The sequence below is a fragment of the Amia ocellicauda genome, chromosome 11 (genome assembly GCF_036373705.1).
Source record: "Amia ocellicauda isolate fAmiCal2 chromosome 11, fAmiCal2.hap1, whole genome shotgun sequence".
Lineage (NCBI taxonomy): Eukaryota > Metazoa > Chordata > Actinopteri > Amiiformes > Amiidae > Amia > Amia ocellicauda.
This window is the reverse complement of record NC_089860.1, coordinates 29,803,556-29,826,678: the sequence shown is the minus strand read 5'-3', so window position 1 is coordinate 29,826,678 and position 23,123 is coordinate 29,803,556. Positions and strand designations below refer to the sequence as shown.

At 41.2% G+C, this 23,123-nt stretch overlaps 2 protein-coding genes across 4 annotated transcripts; one reads left to right on the top strand and one right to left on the bottom strand.

Moving 5' to 3' along the window:
* Nucleotides 1-3,780: 3,780 nt before the first annotated feature.
* fam167b (family with sequence similarity 167 member B) lies at nt 3,781-8,804 on the bottom strand. Its single transcript, XM_066717371.1, has 2 exons — nt 7,673-8,804; nt 3,781-5,591 (listed from the first exon to the last, which is right to left on the bottom strand). Exons 1-2 carry the CDS (start codon nt 8,105-8,107, stop codon nt 5,328-5,330), a joined length of 699 nt encoding a protein of 232 aa, XP_066573468.1. The 5' UTR covers nt 8,108-8,804; the 3' UTR covers nt 3,781-5,327.
* A 2,486-nt stretch (nt 8,805-11,290) lies between these two features.
* LOC136763387 (myotubularin-related protein 9) lies at nt 11,291-21,921 on the top strand. Of its 3 annotated transcripts, XM_066717361.1 has the most exons (11): nt 11,291-11,890; nt 14,367-14,426; nt 15,728-15,836; nt 16,164-16,289; nt 17,470-17,643; nt 19,029-19,246; nt 19,371-19,532; nt 19,847-19,988; nt 20,112-20,332; nt 20,934-21,085; nt 21,358-21,921. In XM_066717361.1, the coding sequence occupies exons 1-11, from the start codon at nt 11,706-11,708 to the stop codon at nt 21,498-21,500; spliced, it is 1,692 nt and encodes a 563-aa protein (XP_066573458.1). In that variant the 5' UTR covers nt 11,291-11,705; the 3' UTR covers nt 21,501-21,921. The 3 variants fall into 3 exon arrangements, with proteins under 3 accessions (XP_066573458.1, XP_066573460.1, XP_066573461.1); XM_066717363.1 differs by lacking the exon at nt 14,367-14,426 and having other exon boundaries at nt 11,292-11,890; XM_066717364.1 differs by lacking the exon at nt 11,291-11,890 and having other exon boundaries at nt 14,373-14,461.
* Nucleotides 21,922-23,123: the final 1,202 nt, after the last annotated feature.

The following is a 23,123-nucleotide window of genomic DNA, read 5'->3' as shown; positions in this document are numbered from 1 at the left end:
TAGAGCAGCGATATCTTTCTTGAAGTGTGGAGCCCAGAACTGTCCACAGTATCCAGATGAGCTCTAACTAGTGCATTGTACAGTCTGAACATCACTGCCCTTGTTCTCAATTCTACACTTTTGACAATATACCCTAACATTTTGTTTGCCTTTTTTATTGCTTCCCCAAATTGTTTGGATGGAGAAAGTGAGGAGTCCACATAGACTCCTAGGTCTTTCTCATGCGTTACTTCATCTAGTTCTATTCCTCCCATAGTGTAATTATAGTGGACATTTTTGTTACCTGCATGTAATACCTTAACCTGTGCTGATGAGATTGTATCTGCTGAGCCACCTGTTTTAGTATCATCTGCAAATGTGACACATTTGCTAACTATCCCAGAGTCCAGATCATTAATATAGATTAGAAACAGCAAAGGCCCTAGTACTGATCCCTGTGGAACTCCACTAACAACCTCACTCCAGTTAGAAGCGACTCCTCTAATCGACACCCTCTGTTTCCTATACATCAACCAGGTCATAATGCATCTACTTACATTACCCTGAATGCCTACAGCTTCCAATTTGAGGATCAGTCTTTGGTGTAGAACCTTATCAAAAGTTTTTTGAAAATCTAAGTATATCATATCATATGCTTTCACATGATCTACAGTTGCAGTTGCATGTTCAAAAAATTCTAATAAATTAGTAAGACATGATCTGCCTCATCTAAACCCTTGTTGACTATCTCCAATAATATGTTTTTTATTAAGATTCTCCTCTATTTTCTGTCTAATCATTTCTTCCAACATTTTACAGGTGATGCAGGTGAGACTGATTGGTCTGTAATTTCCTGGCTCAGTTTTGTCCCCTTTCTTGTGGATTGGTATGACATTTGCCGTCTTCCAGTCAGTTGGCACATCCTCTGTTCTAAGTGTCTTTTGGAATATTTGAGTTAGCGGCCTATAAATAATTTCCCTCATTTCTTTAGGTACTGTTGGAAATATCCCATCTGGCCCAGGTGATTTGTTTGTTTTTAATTCTGCTAGTCCTTTTAGTACCTCCTCCTCATTTATCCTTATCTCTCTTAGGGTTTGACTGGACTGATTGTTAACCTGTGGCATATCTGTTTTTATTTTGTAAAAACCTCTTGTGAAATACTCATTTAGAACATTTGCCACATCTTGTTCATTTTCCAAGATAGTACAATTTTTGCCCATTAGCTGTTTCACTTCCTCCTTTATTGATCTCTTGCTGTTGTAGTATTGAAAAGGCTCTTTGCATTAGTTTTAGCTCCAAGAGCTATGTTTCTTTCTATGTCCATCTTTGCTTTCCTGATGCCTTTCTTAAGATCTCTTTGCAGTGCAACATATTCTTGGTATTGTGTTTGATAATGTGTTTTTGGTCCTCAATTTGCTACATTTTAGTACAAATTTCTCCTGAGCCTCGAGTAGTTTATTCTTAAAATATAACCACTTTTCCCAGGCTTTTACCATGAGGTCACATATTATTGTTTTTATACTATATTGTCCTTTACCATGGTATACCACCATAAAGTGCCATGAATAACACACAGAGCTCATTATCAAAAAAAAAGTACTTTAAGAACGACTTCTTGTTAATACCTCTGAGACAGGAACACAATGCTTTCCATTAGAGAGAGAAATCTGGAAAGAATAGTAAAAGAGTAAAAAGATATACATCTCTTCAGATCTTTAGGATATATATAACAGCTTGTGTGCAAACCTTTATTTTGAGACCAGTATTCAGGACCTTTGGGATGCAAATCATTGATAATAAGGCCTATGAATATACTTAGATTTTCACCATTGGTCACCTGTTTGGGTTGCTTCAAGCTTTTGGTTTTTCTCATCTTCCTGTAGAGATGGAAGAACACCAATATCTAATTCTTGAAATACTGGGCAAAACAAGAGTGGAAACCTGCATTGAGAGGTTCTGCATGGCTTTTGCTAATTAGTTACAGAATAAATGGGATTTGCAACAGAAATTGAATAAGTTCTACCTTTTAACTTTTAAATTGTTTACCCCTCAGAGGAGTCACTTATATGGAGTCATTAATAGGACACAAACCTTCCTGGATATCAGATTAATTTAAAGCACCTCATACAGATATTGAAGAATATGCAATGGCACTGTACATTTTACAGTCCTGTCAGTCTCAATACCATTATTGCTATCTATAGGAAAGTGTCACTGTGTTTTATGCCTCTGCAGCTTAGCTGGCCTTGATAGGCTTTATGATGTTCAGTGGCTCAATAGCAGTAATAAAACACACTATTAACATTATTGCATCTCTTGAATCTCGCAGACTACTGTGCAGAGCACTGGGACAGGCTTTAAGGTCACCCATTCTTGGCTTGTCAAGCTATGATTCAATCGTTCAGTGAAGTCTGTTTTTCATTCAGTTTAATGGAGTTGAGTTTCTAGGAAAAGGCATTGATTGTTACATTTTTACTTACATTGCCTATTTCATATTATGCACTATTTTTCCAGTGCAATCACTATAATTGTCACACAGTCATTAAATATCGATGACTAAGTCCTTTCTGTTTGGGGTTCACAATGTCATATTGACAATGGTACATCTCACGCAAGGTAGATAATTAGTAGTTTGGAAAAAGTCACATAAGCAAAACAATGCAAACATAATTTTCCTGGCATCACCTAAATATAATTAGGTCTCGATTTGACGTGCAAGTTTCCACTTTTCTCCTGATGTAGTGACAACAGTTTTAAGCAGACAATGCCTGGACTGTGCTGTCTGAGTAACAGCTTAGGTGAGTGTGTGTGACTTGCAGGGGGACAATCTCTCTTCATCACCTGTTTTTTTCACTTCCTCTCAACTACAAGTTTCCCCTTGACTTTGGATGTCATCTTGGGTGTCATGCACATCTCTTTGAACTGGGTAGTGGTGCCCTGTAGTCCCCTGTTGTAAAGCAAACTCCGATGCTGATGTAACATCCTGGGTGAGACTCGAAACCCCGGTCTTCCATGCCACAGTGCAGCAACCTTACCATATCACTAAAAGGCCCAGGCCCCTTAGTGAGGTCTCAGGATTACTACACTGACACCATCCTGACACAACGTTTCTAGAGTGCCATACAAGAAAACCTGCTTTGTTATTTCAGTATAAGCCATATCATCAGCAGACCTCTGCAGGGAGGCAATCTGCACCTCAGGCAGATAAGTGTAACATGCAGTGTAGAAGCAAAGGAGCTCTCAGCGCTTATTTACCTTTCAGCTGTTTGTTTTTCTCCAGCATGCTTTGGCAACACAAACAGATCTGTTGGCTCTCAGCTGATTAACACTTGTTTGAGTGTCAACCCATTGGCTTTCAAAGTGCTGAGAGCAGAAAAAGCAAAACAAAAAACAGGATGATTGATTTTGTTTACATACTATGAGTCTTTTTCCAGCAACACATTCAAATTAAATACAAAATGGGGAAATAATAATTAAATAAATTATAGTAGTATGGAATTATTTCACAGCAATACATAAACAAACACTTAAAAAAAGCAAAATGAATGGGGCAGATGTATGCCAAAAACGGTAATTGCAGAGCAGTTTTCCTGCAGTCAACACTATAATAAACATTTGGGGAGGGGTGAGTGAAGCACCAGCATACATTGGGTAGCCACTGCTCCTCTGTTGGTATTAATGGGAAGCAGGGAAGGTGTAGAGGGCAACACGAAAGCTAATCCCCAGAGGAGACTTTCATCCATCAGACTAAAATGAACCCTGATTGGCTAGAAGCACAAAGAACATGATGAAATGCAGAGCTAATAAACAAGGCAATCTTTAATGAAAATAGTTAATTGCATCCTGTAATTCTCAAGCCTCCAGACAAAACAACAATATAATGTGACAGACAATGCTGTTTCAGCTTTACAAACACAGTCACAGCAGGTAGACCCATCAGTGTGTATAGTTTGCATGTGGCCCAGGTAAACCAAAAAAGAGAGAATATAGTTTCCCTTAAAATGAATGACCTATGAACTAAAGCTGGATTTCAAATTTATAATGAGTCACGATTATTGTGAGTTATGACATCACATCCACTTGCACAACATTGATCATTTATCAGGGGCTCTTGTCCTGGGTTTAAAACAGAGCCAAAGTCCAAAGAGAAGGGATATATAAAGCCTGGGGAAAGGCAGCAGAGCTCGGTCTCCTATATATACAGTGGAGAGAAACAATATTACATCTCTTTACATTCCATTCTCCAAATGTGATAAAACATTACGATTTTTACAACCAGGTGTAAGCTTTCCTTTTTTTTATACCTGAGTAAATGTTAAATATACCAAAATAATTCATTAAATATCACTACACCCACTAGACCCTCTGCCCTTTCAAATCAATAAGATCCTCTTTTTTTAAGATCCGTTAAATACAGAGGAGACGCAAGGCCTCAGTAAAGTCTGTTACATTTCTTCCTTTTTTATTTTTTTTAAATACCCCCCTAGAGGTTTTACAGGATGGAAACACAGTTGTGTTATCCGCCAGTTTATTCAGGCCCATTTATGTGACACAGGTCCTTTAAATAAAAGCAACCGAATCCAGTTCACCAACGGGAAAGAGGTGGTCGGAGGCTCGTGACACAGACACTCTCCGAGACTTAAGGGTGGAAAAAGCTGGGGGCGTGTGCACTAGCAGCCCTGGAGGAAACGTAGAAAGGCTACAATTCCTGCTGATAAGAGGCAGTGTGGTGTGCATGCTGGGGGTTATCGGCGGTGGCAGGGAACATGCTTCACACAGAGGTCTTAAGCCTGTTGTTCTAAACCCTTAGAGATGCACTTGTACAGGAACTCTGACAAGTTCTCCAAGTCTTCCACAGATTCCATCATTCAGCAGCACAAAGCTAACCAGGCTCTGGGATATTAAGCCACATGTGCTTGGTAAGCTCCTTGCAAGGCCTCAGGCAGCAGCTCGGCTTAAAGAGCTCAAGCTGGTAGAGAGAGAGCGCAGACAGGCTGTGGTGCAGTACATCACCACCATGATGTGGGTGACACGTTTGGTTTGTTTTCTATAAGGAACTGTACAAAAAATAATTTTAAAAAAATCTCTTGACGTGCAGTGAAATAAAAGCACGTAATTTCAGGCAGGCACAGGAAGGAGAACAAGCCGTAACCTGCAGACACATAAAGCAGCAAACATTTTCACAGGAGAAAAGAATAAAAGTAGAGCCCCTCAGTCTTGTCAGTGCACGGTGCAAAAGGTGCCAAAATAACACCGGAAGGTTCCAATGAAAATAACGGCACCCTTAAGGAAGGGAGCCAAAGAGCTGGAGCCACTTGAGGGAGCGGACGGAGGGGCGCGGCGCGGCGCTAGCACAGGGAGAAGCGGCGGGAGTTGATGTTCATCTTGGTGAGACCGATGTGCTTGAGCGGCATGGAGAGGGCGAAGGTGGCCTTCAGCGGGATGTCGCACAGCAGGTCCGACTCCTCGCCGCACTCCTCCAGCTCGTAGGTGGCGTCGTCCAGCATTTCCTTGTGCCGGTGACACACCTGCTCCACCTTCAGGCGGTGGATCTCCCCCCGCAGCTTCATCAGCTGCCGGGCCAGCTGGTTGTCCTGCACCTGCATCTCCCGCTGGCCGGGCACAACAGAGGGACAGGAAGGAAGATTGCGTCAAAATCCTGCAAGTGGTTTTCTCTGTGTTTTTTTACACACTAATAGCTACATTTAGCAGAGCATCAACACACACTACAGGTGATATATATATAACTATCAGATAGAGGGACAGACAGACAGCAGTTTTAAACAGACATATTCATACCAGCTTGCCATACTGCCCAAAGTAAGGCACAGGCTCCAAGTGGGAATTTAAGACTGACGTGCTTTGTGCACCAACTCCCACAATAATTATATGAAAACATGGAATAAAAACATAATGATGCTAACAAATGATGAGAGTTTTTGTGGGTGTGCCCAAGCCAGAAGACACCGATCTCCTAATGAAGCACTTTGAGCTCCCTGTGTTTTAGTACTACACCCAGCTATTGACTGAAGGAGTGCCTCAGAGAGTCCCTGTAACTACTTATCACCACATCTTCCAGGTGTGACAGATTGCAGATGGATTTGCATGCACAGTGGGGATCTATCACATGAGACGGCTCTACACCCCCATGGGAAACTTTTGTTGTTTTCCCTGAAAGGTCTAAGTTTTCATTCAAACCTGAGTGATTACATAGGGCTGGGTTGGGTAGTTATCCAAGAGGTACCCAAGCAAAGTTCAACAGCACAACAATAAAGTTTTAAGATCTCCTTCAAATAATTTTCCCATACAAGCACATGGGAGAGATTCACACAGCTTTTTATAACTGCACAGTGCAATCTGTCACAGTTTCAGTTAAATAAACAAACAGGGATAGAGATAGAGATAATGTATCAATGTCAAAATGATACGGGCAGCAGGGTGAGTAGAGGGTTGTGGGTTTAATCCCAGGTGGGGGACACTACGATTGTACCCTTGAGCAAGGTGCTGTACCTAGATTGCTCCAGTAAAAACCCAGCTGGATAAATGGATAATTGTATGTAAAACATAATGTGATATATTGTACCGATTGTAAGTCACTCTGGATTAGTGTGTCTGCTAAGAAATATAATAAAATAATTAATATTAATCAAATCATCTGCTAACTACATTACCTGATAGCTGAAGCGTTTTTTTAGCTTGGTTGAAAAATATTGTTACGAGTGCTGATAGCTTTTTTACTTAATTTATATACTTAGTAAATCATAGTATTCAATTACAAAGTAAAAACATAATTGGAAAACGATGTTACACTTCCACAGAACAAGACTTTATGGAATGTATAACAAACTTGTTTATTTTCCAGTTCATTAAACGGCAGCCCTCACAACACTCTTCTATAATAAAAAGCAGACTATTATAAACAGCAGGAAACTTAAAGCCCCATCCTGCTGTGGGTGAATGGAGACAAGCCATTAACAGGCGCTGAAACCTCAATGGTGCATGCACAAAATCTGTTAATAAAATATTACTTTTAGAAATGAGGTATTAAAAAGATATCACTCTTCCAATGAGAGCGTGCAAAAATACAAGACAAAACCCAAAGAAGCATCCCATTGCACGTAGATGTGAACTTTGCAGGTAACCAAACAGTCGACAACACAGGTGTTTGCCTACAAATAGAATGTATGACATTTAAACCCCCCTTTCTTCCCACCACAGCAGAAAAGATACAAGAAGGGTTAGCACTGCCACTGTAAAGGTGAATCTTAGATTATATATAGAGTAAAAGCCCAGACTGCTCTTTCAATTTGTAAGAAATATGATGTCACAGGTGCAGCAGGCAACCACATTAAACAAGCATTTCTGCATTGTGTTGGAAACAGTGAATGTCCTAAACCTCTGTGTTTAATCTGCTCAATAAACTAAAACAATTAAAAAAACAAAAAACATTTATATGAAAGCATTACATCTATAAATTGCTAATTATTATTATTATTATTATTAAATTTATATTTATATTGGAAGACTTAAAATAATTTGAAAATGTACAGTATATTAGACAAAGAGAGAAAGAGAAGGTACATTGGATGGGGAAGTGATATAGATCTATGGAAAGATACAAACTAAACATGCAGACAAAACCAGCACGCTTCAATACAGCAACACCGACACGCATGTGTGCCAGAGTCCTTACCAGCTCTTTCCTCAGCCAGTCCAGGGCATCGTCCAGGGTGTCGAAACCGCAGATGTTCCTCACTGTGTCGTCGGGGGGTCTGCCCTTCACCCCCCAAGGCAGCTCCAGCCTGCTGTCCGTGGTGTCGGTGCCACTCGCCTCTGCGTCCCCTTGCCAAGGCCGGCTCTGCAACCTCTCCTTCCACTCCAGATAGGAGGGTCTCCGGGTCTGCAGCTTCAGCTTCTCTGTCAGCGCCTTCACGCTGTCCAGATCCTCCAGCTCGCCCCCGGAGTCCTCCTCGCCCCCCAGCTCTTTGAAGTCCATGGCCGGCGCACTGCTGGACATGTCGGATGGCCCGGACTTATTGAAGTGGACTGTGTGCGCAACCCCAGCGGCTGCCCGGCTGCACTGGACGGGGAGAAGAGTGAACTGCAGGCAGGAGTGGAGTGGGTTCATGCTGCAGGACGCACATTCCCATTATTTTTATAGCTTTGTTGAGATACTGGAAAGGAGAGACGCCCTTTTTTTTTTTTTTTTTTTTTTTGAGGAAGCGTGCCACAGAAAAAAACTAAAGAGAGCCGATGAGAAAGGGAACAGGGACACTGTAATTAGGGAAGTTTAATCCACTGACAACCTTCATTTAGCGGTTAATCCAACAAAGAACGCAAGAATGGTTAGAGTTACTTTCACTGCAGTTTACAGTTCCATACGCACACAAGTTATCCATTTCTTTATAATGCATATGTATGTGTGTGTTTTACTGTTACCATTGCTGTGCTGATATTATTAACCAATTATGCATTATATATTGTATTCTTTGTATTCGGGAATACAAGATGATATGCATTTGCAATAATAAAATGATACAGTAGGATCTCAGATCAGAGTAATAAGCATAAAACAATCATTTTTTAGGGGAGTTAAGTCACATATTAACAGTCTTCGTGATATTTAAAGTCTGTCTACGCCTAATTTATATAGGAAAATACAATACAATGCAAATACACTCATACATTACGTGCGCGTCTTGATTTTTCTTCACTGTTAACTTCAGTGTGCAGTTTGTGTGTTGCGCATATATAGTCTTTCCCGTCACTCTCTCAACTTGGAAAAGTAAATGTTTGTTAATCGTATTCAATATAGCCTAGATATATTTATATAAAAACTGGTTTTATTTTATGCATTACAATATGGAAAATTCCCACACAACGCTGCTGAAGATATATATATATATATATATATATATATATATATATATATATATATATATATATATATATTGTTTGTTTGTTTGTTTGTTTTGTTTTCAGGTAACTGCTAGGAAATGCTATTTTTAATGCAGTCGTGTGAAGAGAAATGTGTGTTTGAGTTAAGGTAACACGCTGGTGCGACTTTTAGTTTTAACACCTAAAAGCTATTAGGTCAATGCCCAGACCCAAATAGACAAAATGACCACATTGCACCTCAGTGTGATTTCTTATAGAAGCCACACTTACAGTGACACAGTGGGAGCCTACACCTGACGTCACTCTTTCTGTGAAGCGGATTGCTAAGTGTCACTCAAAACCTGTCAATCAAGATTGCTAGGAAAGGGATGAGCATTTTTGTATTTAATTTTTACAATCACACTGCTCTGTTGTACTGTTGTCTTTTCCCGCAAGTATAGGTTGACTAAACATATGTATATACCTACACTACTGCTATGAAGGAGGATGCATGTCAATATTGATCTCGCTTATAATGTTGGTACAGTCTCACCCTGTTCACATTCTGCAAGGGGTGTAATCACCAGGATATTCAGGAATCTTATTATAAAACACCTCAATTCCCTTTTAACTCAAGTTGAATTGGCAGTAAATGGTAACTGGGACACATTTTAACAATCAGTCCATGCTTCTATTTTTCATTTGCTGCATTTGTATTTTGTAAAAATAACAACTTTGAAATGTCCTGCTCACTTATACCATGTAAACATATTTTAAATTAATTAACTGAAAACTCAGTGCAATTATAATCCGTGACATTGAATAAATACTGAAACTAACTGTACCTTTCTAGACGTATAGTGAAATCTTGACATAGATCAATTGTATTAACTGAGCAGTCCATACTCCATACATTCCACTAATCTGTAAAATAACAATATGCACAATCTGATCGTCTGTGTAGTCTGTATAGAATAGCTGTGTTCTTTTTATTCAGATCTCTTGTTGGCTTGCTGGCTCGCTCCTTACATTAGGGTGAAAAGACTGTGCCAAAATTAAAAACGACATCATTAAAAGTATTCATTCTGGCACAGTTTACCCTCCATGATTAAGAAGCTGTGAGAAGCTATAGTCACAGTCAATTCAAAAGACAAACAGTGCCCCCGTGTGGCAAAGCTTGTAAAAGCAATTACACACTGCCTAGCCTTAGGTCTAGTACCAAACAGAGCAGTGGCGTAGTGATGAAATTATAAGCGGGTATATGGACCACATAGGGGCCAAAGATGATGCAGAGAGCAGATACCTTAATAGTATAGTAGGGGAAATCGATATATTTGTTAAAAATAATCATTATTATTGCTAGTAATAATGGTGTTTTGGGGTAAGCAAGCAGTCAACTATCTTTTGATAATTCACATGTTAATTCATAATTAGGTATTCAGCAGGTTGTCACATGTATGTTGGGGTATCTTTACATGTGACAAACAACCCCAATATAAGCCTGTCACAGCATCAGTTGGTGGGGCAGCCAGTAGAATACATATTTAAGGCATCTGATATTTACTTTGGTCTGGCTCCAAAAGAAACATGAAATCTTGCCTGTGACACACATCCTGAAGTTGCCAGAGCCCTGGATAGATAAGGAGCAAGCCAACTCAGATTGGTTTACAGGCTTCTTAAAGCGCCACCCAGTACTGCCTTTACAGAAACCAGAGGCAAGCGCCAGTAGTTTAATAGAGAGATTGTGGACACTTTTTGGGTAACTTGGCAGAGACACGTTTGGGCAATAATAATAATGTTTGGACAATCACTCACCACTGCACAGCTATTGCTTTTAACATAGCTACTGTTCTTAACTATATTTAAATTTAAATGTGTTTCATATACAATACAATATGTTCTTGTGGTGTGGGCTGGGAGGTGAGAAACCGCGTTCTAGAACCAACATGCGTCTAGAACTGACTGGCAAACATTCCATGCCACTTCGACGTTTACAAACCCTAAACCTTAAACATAAAAATGAAAATCGGCACTTAATTCCAAGCACACTAGGCACCCTGTTTAAAGTTTTACGACATGTTGTTAGTAAGTTACAGGCTAATCTAATCGTCTTGCTAAAACATAGACAAACAGCCCAAATTCTTGGGTAAGTAGATCACCCCAGCTGGGACTTTGTCCATTCACGAACACGTTTGAAAGACCTCTGTATTGTATTTGTTATACCATCTTTACAGCAGACGCTGTTTCTCGATCTTAAACATTGATACCGAGTTACACGGCTGGCGGAGATCAGATCTGGCAATGTGTTATCATGAAGGCATGTGCGCAGAGCCTGCTTTCTGACTGCGCTGTTTCCTGCCTGTCATGCAATTTGCTTGCTCTGAGTTTGGGGGGGTTGGGGGTGGAAACGGTCAATGGAGTGGTTGACGAATATTTAAATGAGTTTGCAATGCGGGGCACTTACTTCCTTTTTAAAAGAAAGAAGAAAAACACACACACACACACACATAAGAAAACGAAAGATATAGCTACCCCTTTTTTCAGTCTTAGTGGTTGCTTGTCCAGTGAGAGAGAGAAGCAAAAGTGGAAAGTGGCAATCTTTGGAAAGCACCTAGCAAGGCTATCCGGAGTTCAGCTGCTCTGCAACAACATGAGTGCCTTCATATCGGAAATTCAAAATACACGTTGTTTCATTTTTACAAAAGGAAGCGGATAGCTTGACACCCGACCACCCTGCTCTGCTCTCATCAGCGGTTAGGAAGCGTGATTTGCGCCGCCGAGCTGTCCGTCCACATGGAGTGACTGGATGCGTCCTTCTCTCTTCGCACTGAACCCGAGCTGATCTACAGATGGAGTTTGCGGAATTGATCAAAACTGCCAATGTGGAAGATGTTGTCCTGACACAGCCCTTCCACCCACCCGTGAAGGGGACCCTGTGTGTGACAGGACATCACCTCTTACTGTCCGCCAGGGACGGCGACAGCAGCGTGGAGCTCCTGCTGCTGCTCAGAAACGTGGATGCCATCGAGAAAAGGCAAGTAGAAGAGCCGGAGGTGTCAGGACCATGGCTTTGCCTTTGGTTAGACCCTACAGTCAACAATAGAGACAGCACAGTATTATAGGCTTATTTATAGCATATAATAATACTTATAATGGGCAGTGTGTTATACAGGATGACTCATTTTCTTCATGTATATAATTGCGGATACTACTAATGGTGCTAATAATAGCAAGACGCATCAAAGATATATGATGATCTTATACAAATAATGTTAAAATATATCTTGGTTGTACTGCAGTCCAGAAAGAAGTTTAAAGAAATTAAGGACATTTTCACTTCTGCATGGATTATTTGTTTAAGAAAGCATGTGCAGATAAAGAGACTGTAAATAGCCCACTAGCAGTAACACACGTGTTCTTATATTATCTCAAGGGCATAGAAAGTTTTTATAAAAACATCTGAGACAATCCTGTGCTATAGGAATAAGTAAGACACACACACACATCTTCCCATCTTGTGTGTGCTCATCTTCTAGGTGTTTTTTCATCTCTCGGGATCCATTTGATAGCTTCCTTTGTCCATCTTTGATCTGTTCTTGAAATATGTCCAGCCCATTGCCATTGTAACACATTCAATAATGGCACATGTTTTTGTTTGTTCCCGGATCTATCAATTTCTTTTTCTGTAATTTCTTGTTATTCCAAGCATACATTTTTCCATGCTTCTTTGTGTCTGCAGTTTCCCTAACATTAGTGCATTTAGTGATCAGGTGTCAGAGCCCTGAATGAGCACTGGTAGTATGCATTGTTCAAATACTTTTCTCTTTAACAAGTGGGTAGATTTCGTTTCAGCAGCGTACTGTTTCTTCCAAATGAACTCCATTCCATTTTTACTCTACCTTTGATTTCTTCTGTAATATCTCCATTTGAACTGATTTGTTGTCCAAGGTAGACATAACTTTTGACTTCTTCAAGTATATATTGATCTACTTCAATCAAATCAGTTGGTTGTGGCTTGGCTAAAATTGACGGCCATGATTTGTATCAGTGTGGCTTTTTGTGTTTGTTAGTTTGTCTTGAAACCTAGCAGTGCCGGGCAAATGTAGATTCATACAATAATTACAGTGAACTGAACTATACTACTGTACAACAGGGGGGAACCAAATATTATGCCAATGGATAGCAGGGCACATGAGAAGCCATTGTAAAACATTTAAAGGAAATTAAATGAATAACTTGCAAGAACAATACAGGCCTTGAAATGTTATGCCTGGAACAGAGCCAAAACAATCTTGTAGAGTTGTGCACAAATTATAATAGAGCAATGGATGTGGAGCCCCACAAACAGCAAAGAAACAGGATTTGTCTGCAGGGGAATTTCCTGTTGGATCTAATCTTGAACAGGATGAAGGGTTACCAGCACTGTTTGCACAATGTAGGTTTCCTTCACCCTGCGTTTACTAGGCAAAGCAGTCAAAAGCATGTGCTGTTTAGATATAGACTTAAAAATGGACGGTTCATTAATTCATTCATGTGTGTTCTCATGCCTCCCGTGCTGCATGTACAGCCCTGTGGGTGCTTAGAGGTATCCCTGCTGTTGATTCCTGTCAGAGTATATTATCAGCCAATACCACTGAACTGTTCTGTTTTCTCCCCCCTCCAATATATATTTAAAAGGAGAATTGAAAGAGTAGAGAGAGAGAGCTCCTACATCATAGGACAGTGGAGCACGTATATGTGATACACAGGGAAGCTGTGATAATGTGATTGGAAGCAAACCTAGTGTTCTAGGCACTGATTGGTTCTAGGACACATATTTACACTTTGATCTGGTATCCCAGTAGTATCCCTCTTGTTTTTGTTGCTGATTTTTTTTTTTTTACTAATGTCTTTGATACTTATCGGTGTGAAGCCAAAAAATAATTTGCCATGATTTGTGCCAGGTGTCCACATATCTGTGCCAGTGAGTTCACCTGAAGCCTCCCTGTAACCCATTTGCTATAAAGAATTAAGTGCCTGATTTTGATTTGGTAAACGATTTACTGAGTAAGGGCAGTGCATATGGTTATTAGAGTTACTGTAACATACTTACAGGCTGTCTACCCCTTCAGAATGGTTGCCACAATACTCTCAACAAACCATCATGATTTTCAACACTTGCAGAATGTAATAAAATATAAATTCAAACTTTGGGTTAGACAAAATCAAAACATTGACTTACTAGCTGATGGGTAAGTGCAAACCTGTACCAAATCGCTAATTAAGTGTCAGAAGTGTCTTTCTACTCCTTACAAATAAAATACACGATATGGTACAAGTTTGTAATTTGCAACTCAAGAGTAGGTCTTAATTTCTCATAAGTAAATCACTAACCAAATTTTGAAAATCAGGCCCTAATAGTGCCAAGTTGTTGATTAACAGTCAGCTGCCTATTCAGAAACCTCTCTCCGTGTCACTAACCTCAGAGCGCTAACCCTGTCTCCCTCCCTGATTATCTCTCCTCTAATCAGTGTTGAGAACCTATTGGGATACCCGAGCCATCGGCGTAGGAGCTCTGGCCAGTGTGACAGGTTGGACAAGCAGCTGTGTGTCGTCTGCTTTACTTGTAAGGCTGCACTGTGCTTTGGCCGCCAACACACTGCATTTGAGCAATGTTTGTTTTGCTGAGCATTTAGCTTGAGAGCCTAATTAGGGTAAAGACAAAGTTGGTGTACAGCAAGTGTGTGAGGGGGGACAGACGAAGACAAAATGCTGAATACAGCTGTATAAGTCACAGGTAACACATGGCACCAAAACATCTCTTAAACTACGAAGACCCCAGCACCCTCAACACTGCTGTCTATTGTCACCGCCTCAATGTCTTTCTGTGCATTTTGTTCTGTTCCCACAGTCTATATCAGAGTTTTTATGGAGATTCCTATGTATTTAAATATTCTGGGGGGAACAGTTATTTTTCAGTGAGATGTAACCCAATTAACCCTCTACCCTTTGCTTTCTGTCTTCAGTCCACATTTAAATCCTCATTTCTCTCCCCCCCACCCTAATAACTGTGATCATTCTTCCTGAACCTAGCTATAGTAATTCAAAACTAGATTGAACTAATTAATTACAAACCGTAACATGTATAACCATGTTTCTATTTTTTATATTTATCCCTTATCTTAATGTTCGCGTGTGTGTTTGCATGTCTGCGTGTTTGCGTGTCTGCGTGTCCACCTCACTCCTTCATTGGAATCACAAGTCATGTCTATCTAAAGCTTTGGCATATCATACCTGTGTAACTACTACAAAGCGGCTGCCTGCTTACGTTACTGTGGTCTGAAAAGCACAGAGCCTGTTGACTAAACTGAATTTGTAGTTTTTTTCTACATTTCAGTGCAGGCTTAGAGATGTATAGCACTGTGGTGCACACCACGTAGAACTATCCAAAATCTGGATGACACTGAGTCTGAAAATTAAATGCACTATTTTTGATTAAGTTTTTAATTAATTAACTTGCCTTTCTACAAAGTGACACAGTAGATATTTAGCCACCTAGTGTGAGTAGCTTAAAAGATGGAAATCGGACACTGACTTTCTTCCTCAGATTCTCAGTAACAACTGCCCCCAGGAACTGTCTTATATTTGTGTTCTCTGCAATCTAATTTTTTTTGGTGAACAGATAAACATAAAGGAATCCGGGCTGTAGTTGCTGGCTAAACATTACTTTTTGTTGTTGTTGTTGTTGTTACTGTTGTTGTTGCATCCAAGCTTTTATTGCAAACATTGAGATACCTCCCTTCAGAGTACTGACATTCCTCGCAGGCACATCACACCCCACATAAGTGCCTTTGAAGTTTTTTTATTTGTGCACCGTATTGGCTTTGTGTAGGTCTACCACGTCTTCTGGGACCATTACTATCAAGTGCAAAGACCTGTGCATCCTGCAGCTGGACATCCCAGGCATGGAGGAGTGTCTGAACATCGCCAGCTCCATCGAGGTAAGACAGTAACTGCAGGATAGGGCAGCAGTGTGCAGACAGACTCAGTCTTTGGCTCTCAGGATGGCAGTATTCATTTACTTGAGACAGTTTATGTCATTTAATTTCTATTTGACACCTGTTATCTTCTGGTCTTATTTTCATCTTTCTGTTTTCACTGTGCTTTTCTGCACTGGGTTGTGACCATCTGTCAAAGGAAAAGTGTGTGCTAGAAAACAGACATTCAAATAATCTACAGATAGCACTATTTTGTCTGTCTGTAAGGCTTTGTTCTCCTGTCAGTGTTCTCAGTTCAGTGACAAACATCTCTTGTTTCTACATTTCTAGGCCCTGTCCTCCCTGGACACTGTCACAGAGATGTACCCCTTCTTCTACAGACCCACCTCCCTGAGGCTCAATGATAAGTGGGGTTTGTGCTCCCCTGAGCAGGAATTTGAACAAATATCTTCCCTTGTAAGTGAAAAACTGCATTTCTTTCCCTGTGTGTCTGTGAAACAAGGTCACTGTCTCACTGTGCTGTGGTACTGCGCCGTAGTTCAACCCTGATACCTAGAAGAACAGCATCTGATAAGAACCAGTTTTCACCAGCAATTTGGGCTTGATACATTGTACAACCCCCCCGCCCTTATATGAAACATTCTCCCCGGTTTGACTGTATATGTGTCTTCCTGAGCAGTTGTCAGGCAGAAACCAAACTTATGCTCATCACGGGACAGACATGTGGGCCTGTTATCTTTCTCTCCTGTCTGGTCTGCATTAAAGTGCCTGTAGTTTGCAAATTTCTCTAAGACTGTTCTTGAGATTGCCTCTCGAACCTCTTCCTTGCAGCTGCTTGTAATAAAAACCTTTTGATTGGAGGTACATCTCTCTCTGGATTTCTGCGACTCATTGAGTGATCTCATTGAGTAGGAGCCATGAAACAGACACTAGAATCTCCATGAACCAAAGACCCCACATGCAAGATAAGACATCACTTCACAAGCCACTAAATTCTAGAAAGATAATTCTAAAATACGATACAGATGTAGGGATCAATCTTTGTTAAAGCTCAGTTTGATTCTGGCTTGAGTAATGCTAAAGACTGAGCACTCACTGAACAAAGCCATTCTTGACAAACCTCGTAACAAAACCTTTTTATCGTAAATCAAACACACGAAAGAGCTAGGTTTCCGGCTCTACTTTCAACACACACTGGGTGTCACAACACTAGGAGAGGAAGCAATCAACAGGGGAGAAGGAAGTCAGAGGGGTGGGCACAGACAAGCTATTAAAGGTATCACTTCCTTTACACAGCACAGAGAGGGGCATAAGGGAGGAAATAGGGGAAAGCAATTTATAACACAGAAAAACAACACAAAATAAAAGCACACCTTACTAAATTCAATGGAACACACATGAGAGCTAAAACACCCAGATCTTTTTCAAACTGTTGAACGCTTTTAAACGTGCTTTCTATAAGGACTCATTGTACTCATGCGGAAAAAGGCAGATCAAATTTACATACACATGCTTCTACAATTTCCCCTACGTCACAGTTTTCTTATGTCTCTTGTGTAATCTTTCACATCAAATTGCACTGGCCACTAGGTTTTATGTTAGTTCACCACCAGTGCACTCTGCTCCTGTTTTGCAGAGTGAGAGGTGGAGGCTGAGCGATGTGAACAAGGACTATTCTGTGTGCCCCACCTACCCCCCTGCAGTGATCGTGCCCAGAACCATCGACGATGAGACACTGAGGAAGGCTGCTAAGTTCAGACAGGGGGGGCGCTTCCCTGTTCTCAGCTACTACCACAGGAAGAATGGCATGGTAACACATCCTAGCACTACAAAATAGAAGTTAAAAGTAAAGATTGCATGCAACACATTTGTGCAGAACATTCCAAATGCACCAGCAGCTGATCTCAGCGAGACTCAGAGTGGAATTACAAACCCATATTCTGTACATGTACACACACATAAAACCTTGAATTTAAAGAGAAAACAGCTAAAACTGTTGTCAGTTTTGAAAAGCTATGCAGGACTGCACTGTTTGCGATATTAGTACACTGGAAAAACATAGCACAGGATTTACCATCAGTCTTACGACTAGAAAGTCATGAAACTCTGCTTTAAATACAAAAAAATGCACTGGGGGAAACATAAATCTATTTTAGCTCGAAGTCTGAGTTTGGCTTTCATTTCACGTCCCTATTTTTAGCTGAGAATTTGCCCAAAAAATAGCTGTGTTTTCCTTTCCTTGGCTCATTAACCCCAACAAAGGGCAAAACACAAATCCCCAAGTGTATTACTGTAGTTGTGTGAAATGTAGCTTGTTATAAGTCAAGCCAAGATCTCATTAGCTACCAAAAAGAGTACAGAAAACCCCAAGATTAACTCTAATTACATTCAAATTCAACATTACAAAGTAAACATGTTCAGTGGATTCTTCATCAGATGACAGCAGTAATGCTCCAAGTGATTGTGCTACAAGAACACCAACTCTTAACATGAAACAACTTGAAACAAGTTCTCATTTGCTTTTTTTTTTTTTTGTCTGCAGAAATTATGTGTTTTCAGATCGCAGAACTAAAATTAAACTGTGTTGTTCTTTCGCTGGTTTTGTAAAAGTAACAGCAGTTTTTCACACATTAGGAAGAACTGTGGTGATAGTGGTTTTCAACAGATGCATAGATGAACACGCTGATGTCGAATGAAACTCTCTCTCTGTTAACGATGCAGAGTTTGTTGTTCAGTCGAAGAAACACTGGACATTATCTTTTGCAAAGGAGCAGTGTTTGCTTTGTTGAGCCTCAAGCCATGTGCATGTTGGCTCCTTTGCCCGATATCTGATACTGATCTACAGAGAATTTTTCACATACCAAGTAGATTTGTTATTCATTTTCCATCTGAAAAATAAACAGCGGACTTTATCCCTGAGTAATGAATTCCTCATGGCATGAAATTGCACACAACCGCACAATACAGGAACGAATTTCACCTCATGATGAGTCCATTAGTGTGACTTATTCATTCTATACCAGGATGTTTAACACAGCACACTGTATTTGTATAAAAATAAGTGAATTCTTTAAGGATCCTTTCTGGGGGAGAGAAGGGTTGCATACGTGTGAATATTTGGGATTGGGGAGCATGGAGGGGCTGTGAAAGACGTCCCACCTGGTGCTGAGTCCCTGTGTCACCCTCTCCCCACAGGTCATCATGCGCAGTAGCCAGCCTCTGCCGGGAGCCAATCGGAAGCGCTGCCGTGAGGACGAGCTCCTCCTCCAGGCGGTAAATGACAGCTCGAACCAAGGTTACATCATTGACACGCGCTCGCCACAGCTGGCCCAGCAGGCACGGATGACAGGCGGCGGCTTCGAGTCCAAATCCAACTACAGTGGCTGGAGGAGACTACACCGCAACCTGGAGAGGTAGGAGACTCTGTCAGAGGCTTGAGAGGGAGGGAGGACAGGTTACAGACATTACACAGAAAAAGTATATAAACTTTTCATCTGCCAGTACAAGTCAGTGTGTGTCTGCTGGGCTGTGTTGCAGAGGGAAGGTGCTCCAGGAGAGTCTGATCAAGCTGGTGGAGGCCTGCAATGACCAGTCCAACAACATGGACCGCTGGCTGAGCAAGCTGGAGAACTCCAAGTGGCTGTCCCATGTCAACACGGCACTGGTGACGGCGGGGCTGCTGGCAGAGTGTGTGGAAAGGTGACAGCCCTCTATTCAGTTGCTTAATCTTTAGTGCTCCCAGTCAAAGGTGGGGGAATGGGGACAATGGGATGGTAAACGGCTTTCAGGACAGTATGACTAACTCTCACCGTTCCAGTTTTGAGAAACAAAGCCAGGACAGGGAACATCAGAGGTCTGGAACTAATAAAAAGTGACATCATTTTTCTAAAGATTGTGTGTGAGAAGGCATACACACCCAGTGCTGTGCCAGGGTCAAGGAGGCCACCTTGAGCTGCACGGTGTCTCAGGGACAGTGCTGGGTGCTGACTAGTGTGTCTGTCCTGTGTGTGCAGGGAGGGACGGTCGGTGCTGGTCCATGGTGCAGAGGGCACAGACACCACGCTCCTGCTCACCTCGCTGGCACAACTCATCCTGGACCCCCACAGCCGCACTCTGAGTGGGTTCATGGCACTGGTGGAGAGGGAGTGGGTGCAGGTAAGGGCCCTCGGTTGCATTCAAAGTCAGGAACACGTCCAGATACGTGCTTTTGTGTGTGCGTGTATCTATGCATGTGTCAGTGTCACTGTAGTGATGACCCTTCGCCTCACTCCGCCCCAGGCTGGCCACCCCTTCCAGCAGCGCTGCGCCCACTCTGCCTTCTCCCACGCCCGCCTGCGCCATGAGGCACCCACCTTCCTGCTATTCCTGGACTGCCTTGGACAGCTGGGCCGGCAGTTCCCCCTGGCTCTGGAGTTCAGCGAGGCCCTGCTGCTTCGCCTCTTCCAGGAAGCCTACGCCTCCAACTTTGGCACATTCCTGTGCAACAGCGACAGGGAGAGGTGAGGGGCCACACCGCCCAGCACAATCTACTTATCTGTCTTTTCTTCCTCTTTTTATTGAAATGCATATTTCTGTGTATTGCTCATGCCTTTATCTGAGGCGAACCTCAAAATGAAAAGCAACAGTAATAAGGAGAAACCAGACCTGCCTCGCTGCAGTACTGCACCCCACACAGTGAGAATGTGATGTTTCAGGTACTGGGCCACACCATGTGTAGCTTTCAGGAAACAATATAGTGGAGAACAAAAGATAAACTCTTTTAAGCGGAAGGCTGAAGCATTCATCACAACACGACATATGCTAAGATAAAGATTAGAGAGTTTTTGTGCTCCTGCTGTAAGCTTTAGTTTTTTTCTTCTTTGATTTTTAGATTATCAGTTTGTAATAAAACTGATTTCGTTTTGAGTAATTTTGGAGCCAAGTCAAAAATGATTTCCATTTATGAACACTGGGTGGGAGTAGTGAGACAGCTTCCTCCTGCAGCCCCGAACCTGCCAGGCCTCTGACACGGAAGCTACTGCACATTTTGACACGGCCGTCTTAACTTCAAGTTTCTTTTCCCCACCACTCAATCGCTGACTCTTCTCTGGTGGTCTGCAGGTGTGCTCTGGGTGTGAAAGAGAAGACCCACTGTCTGTGGCAGTGGCTCAGCCAACCCAGTGTGAGACCGAAGTTCACCAACCCCCTGTACCAGTCCACGGAGCTGGCCATCTGGCCCTGTGTGCAGCCGCAGGCGATACAGCTGTGGCAAGGTGGGCTCTGGAATACTATACAATACTGTAGTCTACTTGTAAACTGAATGCAGTGTAGTTTGACATACTTAGCTTTGGCTCTGACTGTGCTGCAAATACAATCACATTTACTGAGATACTGAAATGTTTGGGTGGGGGGGAAGGATTTTTAAAGGATATCAAAAAATAAATTTTAGAAAGAGCAACAGCAGTTGTACCCGACAATGTTTCAAGTGCCTACAGTCAACAGACATTTTTTATTATTATTTCTCATTTAATGGTTCTGGTTTCAGGTCTGTTCTTCAGATGGACAAACAATGCAAAATATTTGGAAGAAGCTTGGGAAGAAATCAGCCTAAGAGTGAAGCAAAGCAAAGCAAAGAGGTGCAAAGAAAGCCCGGCTCAGGAGACTGTGAGCTCGGAGGTAGCCGTGTGAACCGTTTGTATAAAAAAACGTCATACCCGGCACTGGGCTCGCTGCCTGAGGCTGTCTGGTGAGAACAAAGCTCCTGCGCACTGGTTTCCTGTGTCTGGGACAAGCTATAGACACTGGGACAGATATATGACAATGCACTTTACAAAAGTACACAATGGTAGTAGTGGGACACAGTGCAATAGTCAAAGAAGAATGTTTTACATATTAGGGGGGAGAGCTATAATGACTACTATATAAAACAGACTTCAAAGTTTAACTGTTTTTTGTTTTTGTTTTAATTCACTGGATTAGACCTTTTTAGTTGTAGCTTTTAAATACACTGGTATCTGTTTACTGTACTTGTAGTGACCACTGCACTTGCCTGGCCTGTGTCACTCAATGCTAAAACACACTGTAAAAATAAAGTCCTGAGTTTCTTTTATTATTTATTTTGTGAGGTACTTGTACAGGTAACACACATTGGTGAAAAGATTTTGTCTCGGATTGCACTGGGTTGACTCCAAACCTCAGCTCATCATATTAATGTGTGCCTGTGTGTATTATATTGTGTTATAAGGTATGTGATATTAACACATTTATGGTATGCAATGCCATTGGACTTTTATCATTTGTAGTGGTGAAGAAAAGAATGGGAAAAATAAGTTAATTCTGCCCTATACACCTGGACCAAGGCCTCAGAGCACCATGTTTCTATTCGGAGAGTGTGGGAGTGAAAACAATATATAGAACTGTGCAGATTTGTTGAAATATGATGAATGGCTTTGCTGTTTGGTTTACAATATAAGGAGTAAACGTGGCCTTCTGGAGATGGTTTATACAATGCCAGTTAAGTCATTTCTTTATCTGTGTGGATAACAAACAGCCTTCAAGGAGAGGTTAGTGAGCCCATTAATCTCACTTCCTGATGCAAGGAGCCTTCATAAAAATACTACATTTCTCAATGTGAGAAAAACACGGGTGATGCCAGACTGACTGTCCATGGACTGAGATACTCTCCAGGATATAACAGATGGCAGACGGGGCTGGTGCAAGATAAAGGCAGAAACTAGACTTCTTAAAATCGGGTGGAGTCCAAATTAAAAGAATTGTTCTAGTTTGATAAAAAAAGAAATAATAATTTAAAAAAGTTGCTGACTAACTCACCGTTGGATGTTTGTAGATGTATTGACACAAAACAGAACTGACACAGGTGAAGGCTTATCCTCACATTAATCACTACCATCATTAAACTGAAACCATAGTTCACTGATTAGTACAAACATTGGCAAGTAACAGCTGTACATGATTTATATATCTATCCATCTATGATATTTTAGTTTAATTATCATTATGCTATAAGATGTGTAAACTCATTGAGGTCCTATTAACTGTACATATATATTTCTAATATGCATATATATTCCTGTAACCTAATTTAAGGAGACAAGTCACAACAAAAAAATTGACTTGTGGACATTTGATTTAAGAAGCCAAAAATGTGTCTCCCTAATAAGACAAGTAGCTTTTGCCACTGTACAATACAATTGAATGCTTGAAATTAGGTTTTAATTGGAAGATCCATGTCTATATTATTTGCTTCAATACGTATTTTTAAATCAAATAGCCCCTTCGATCTGCAGTGAT

What these genes read in the sequence shown, in the direction of transcription:
- fam167b (XM_066717371.1), bottom strand. Translation starts at nt 8,107, where the DNA reads ATGAACCCACTCCACTCCTGCCTGCAGTTCACTCTTCTCCCCGTCCAG. An exon ending in ACTGGCTGAGGAAAGAGCTG is followed by an intron (nt 5,592 to 7,672) that starts GTAAGGACTCTG and finishes GTGCCCGGCCAG; the next exon opens with CGGGAGATGCAGGTGCAGGA.
- LOC136763387 (XM_066717361.1), top strand. Translation starts at nt 11,706, where the DNA reads ATGGAGTTTGCGGAATTGATCAAAACTGCCAATGTGGAAGATGTTGTC. An exon ending in ACATCGCCAGCTCCATCGAG is followed by an intron (nt 15,837 to 16,163) that starts GTAAGACAGTAA and finishes CTACATTTCTAG; the next exon opens with GCCCTGTCCTCCCTGGACAC. An exon ending in ACCACAGGAAGAATGGCATG is followed by an intron (nt 17,644 to 19,028) that starts GTAACACATCCT and finishes CTCTCCCCACAG; the next exon opens with GTCATCATGCGCAGTAGCCA.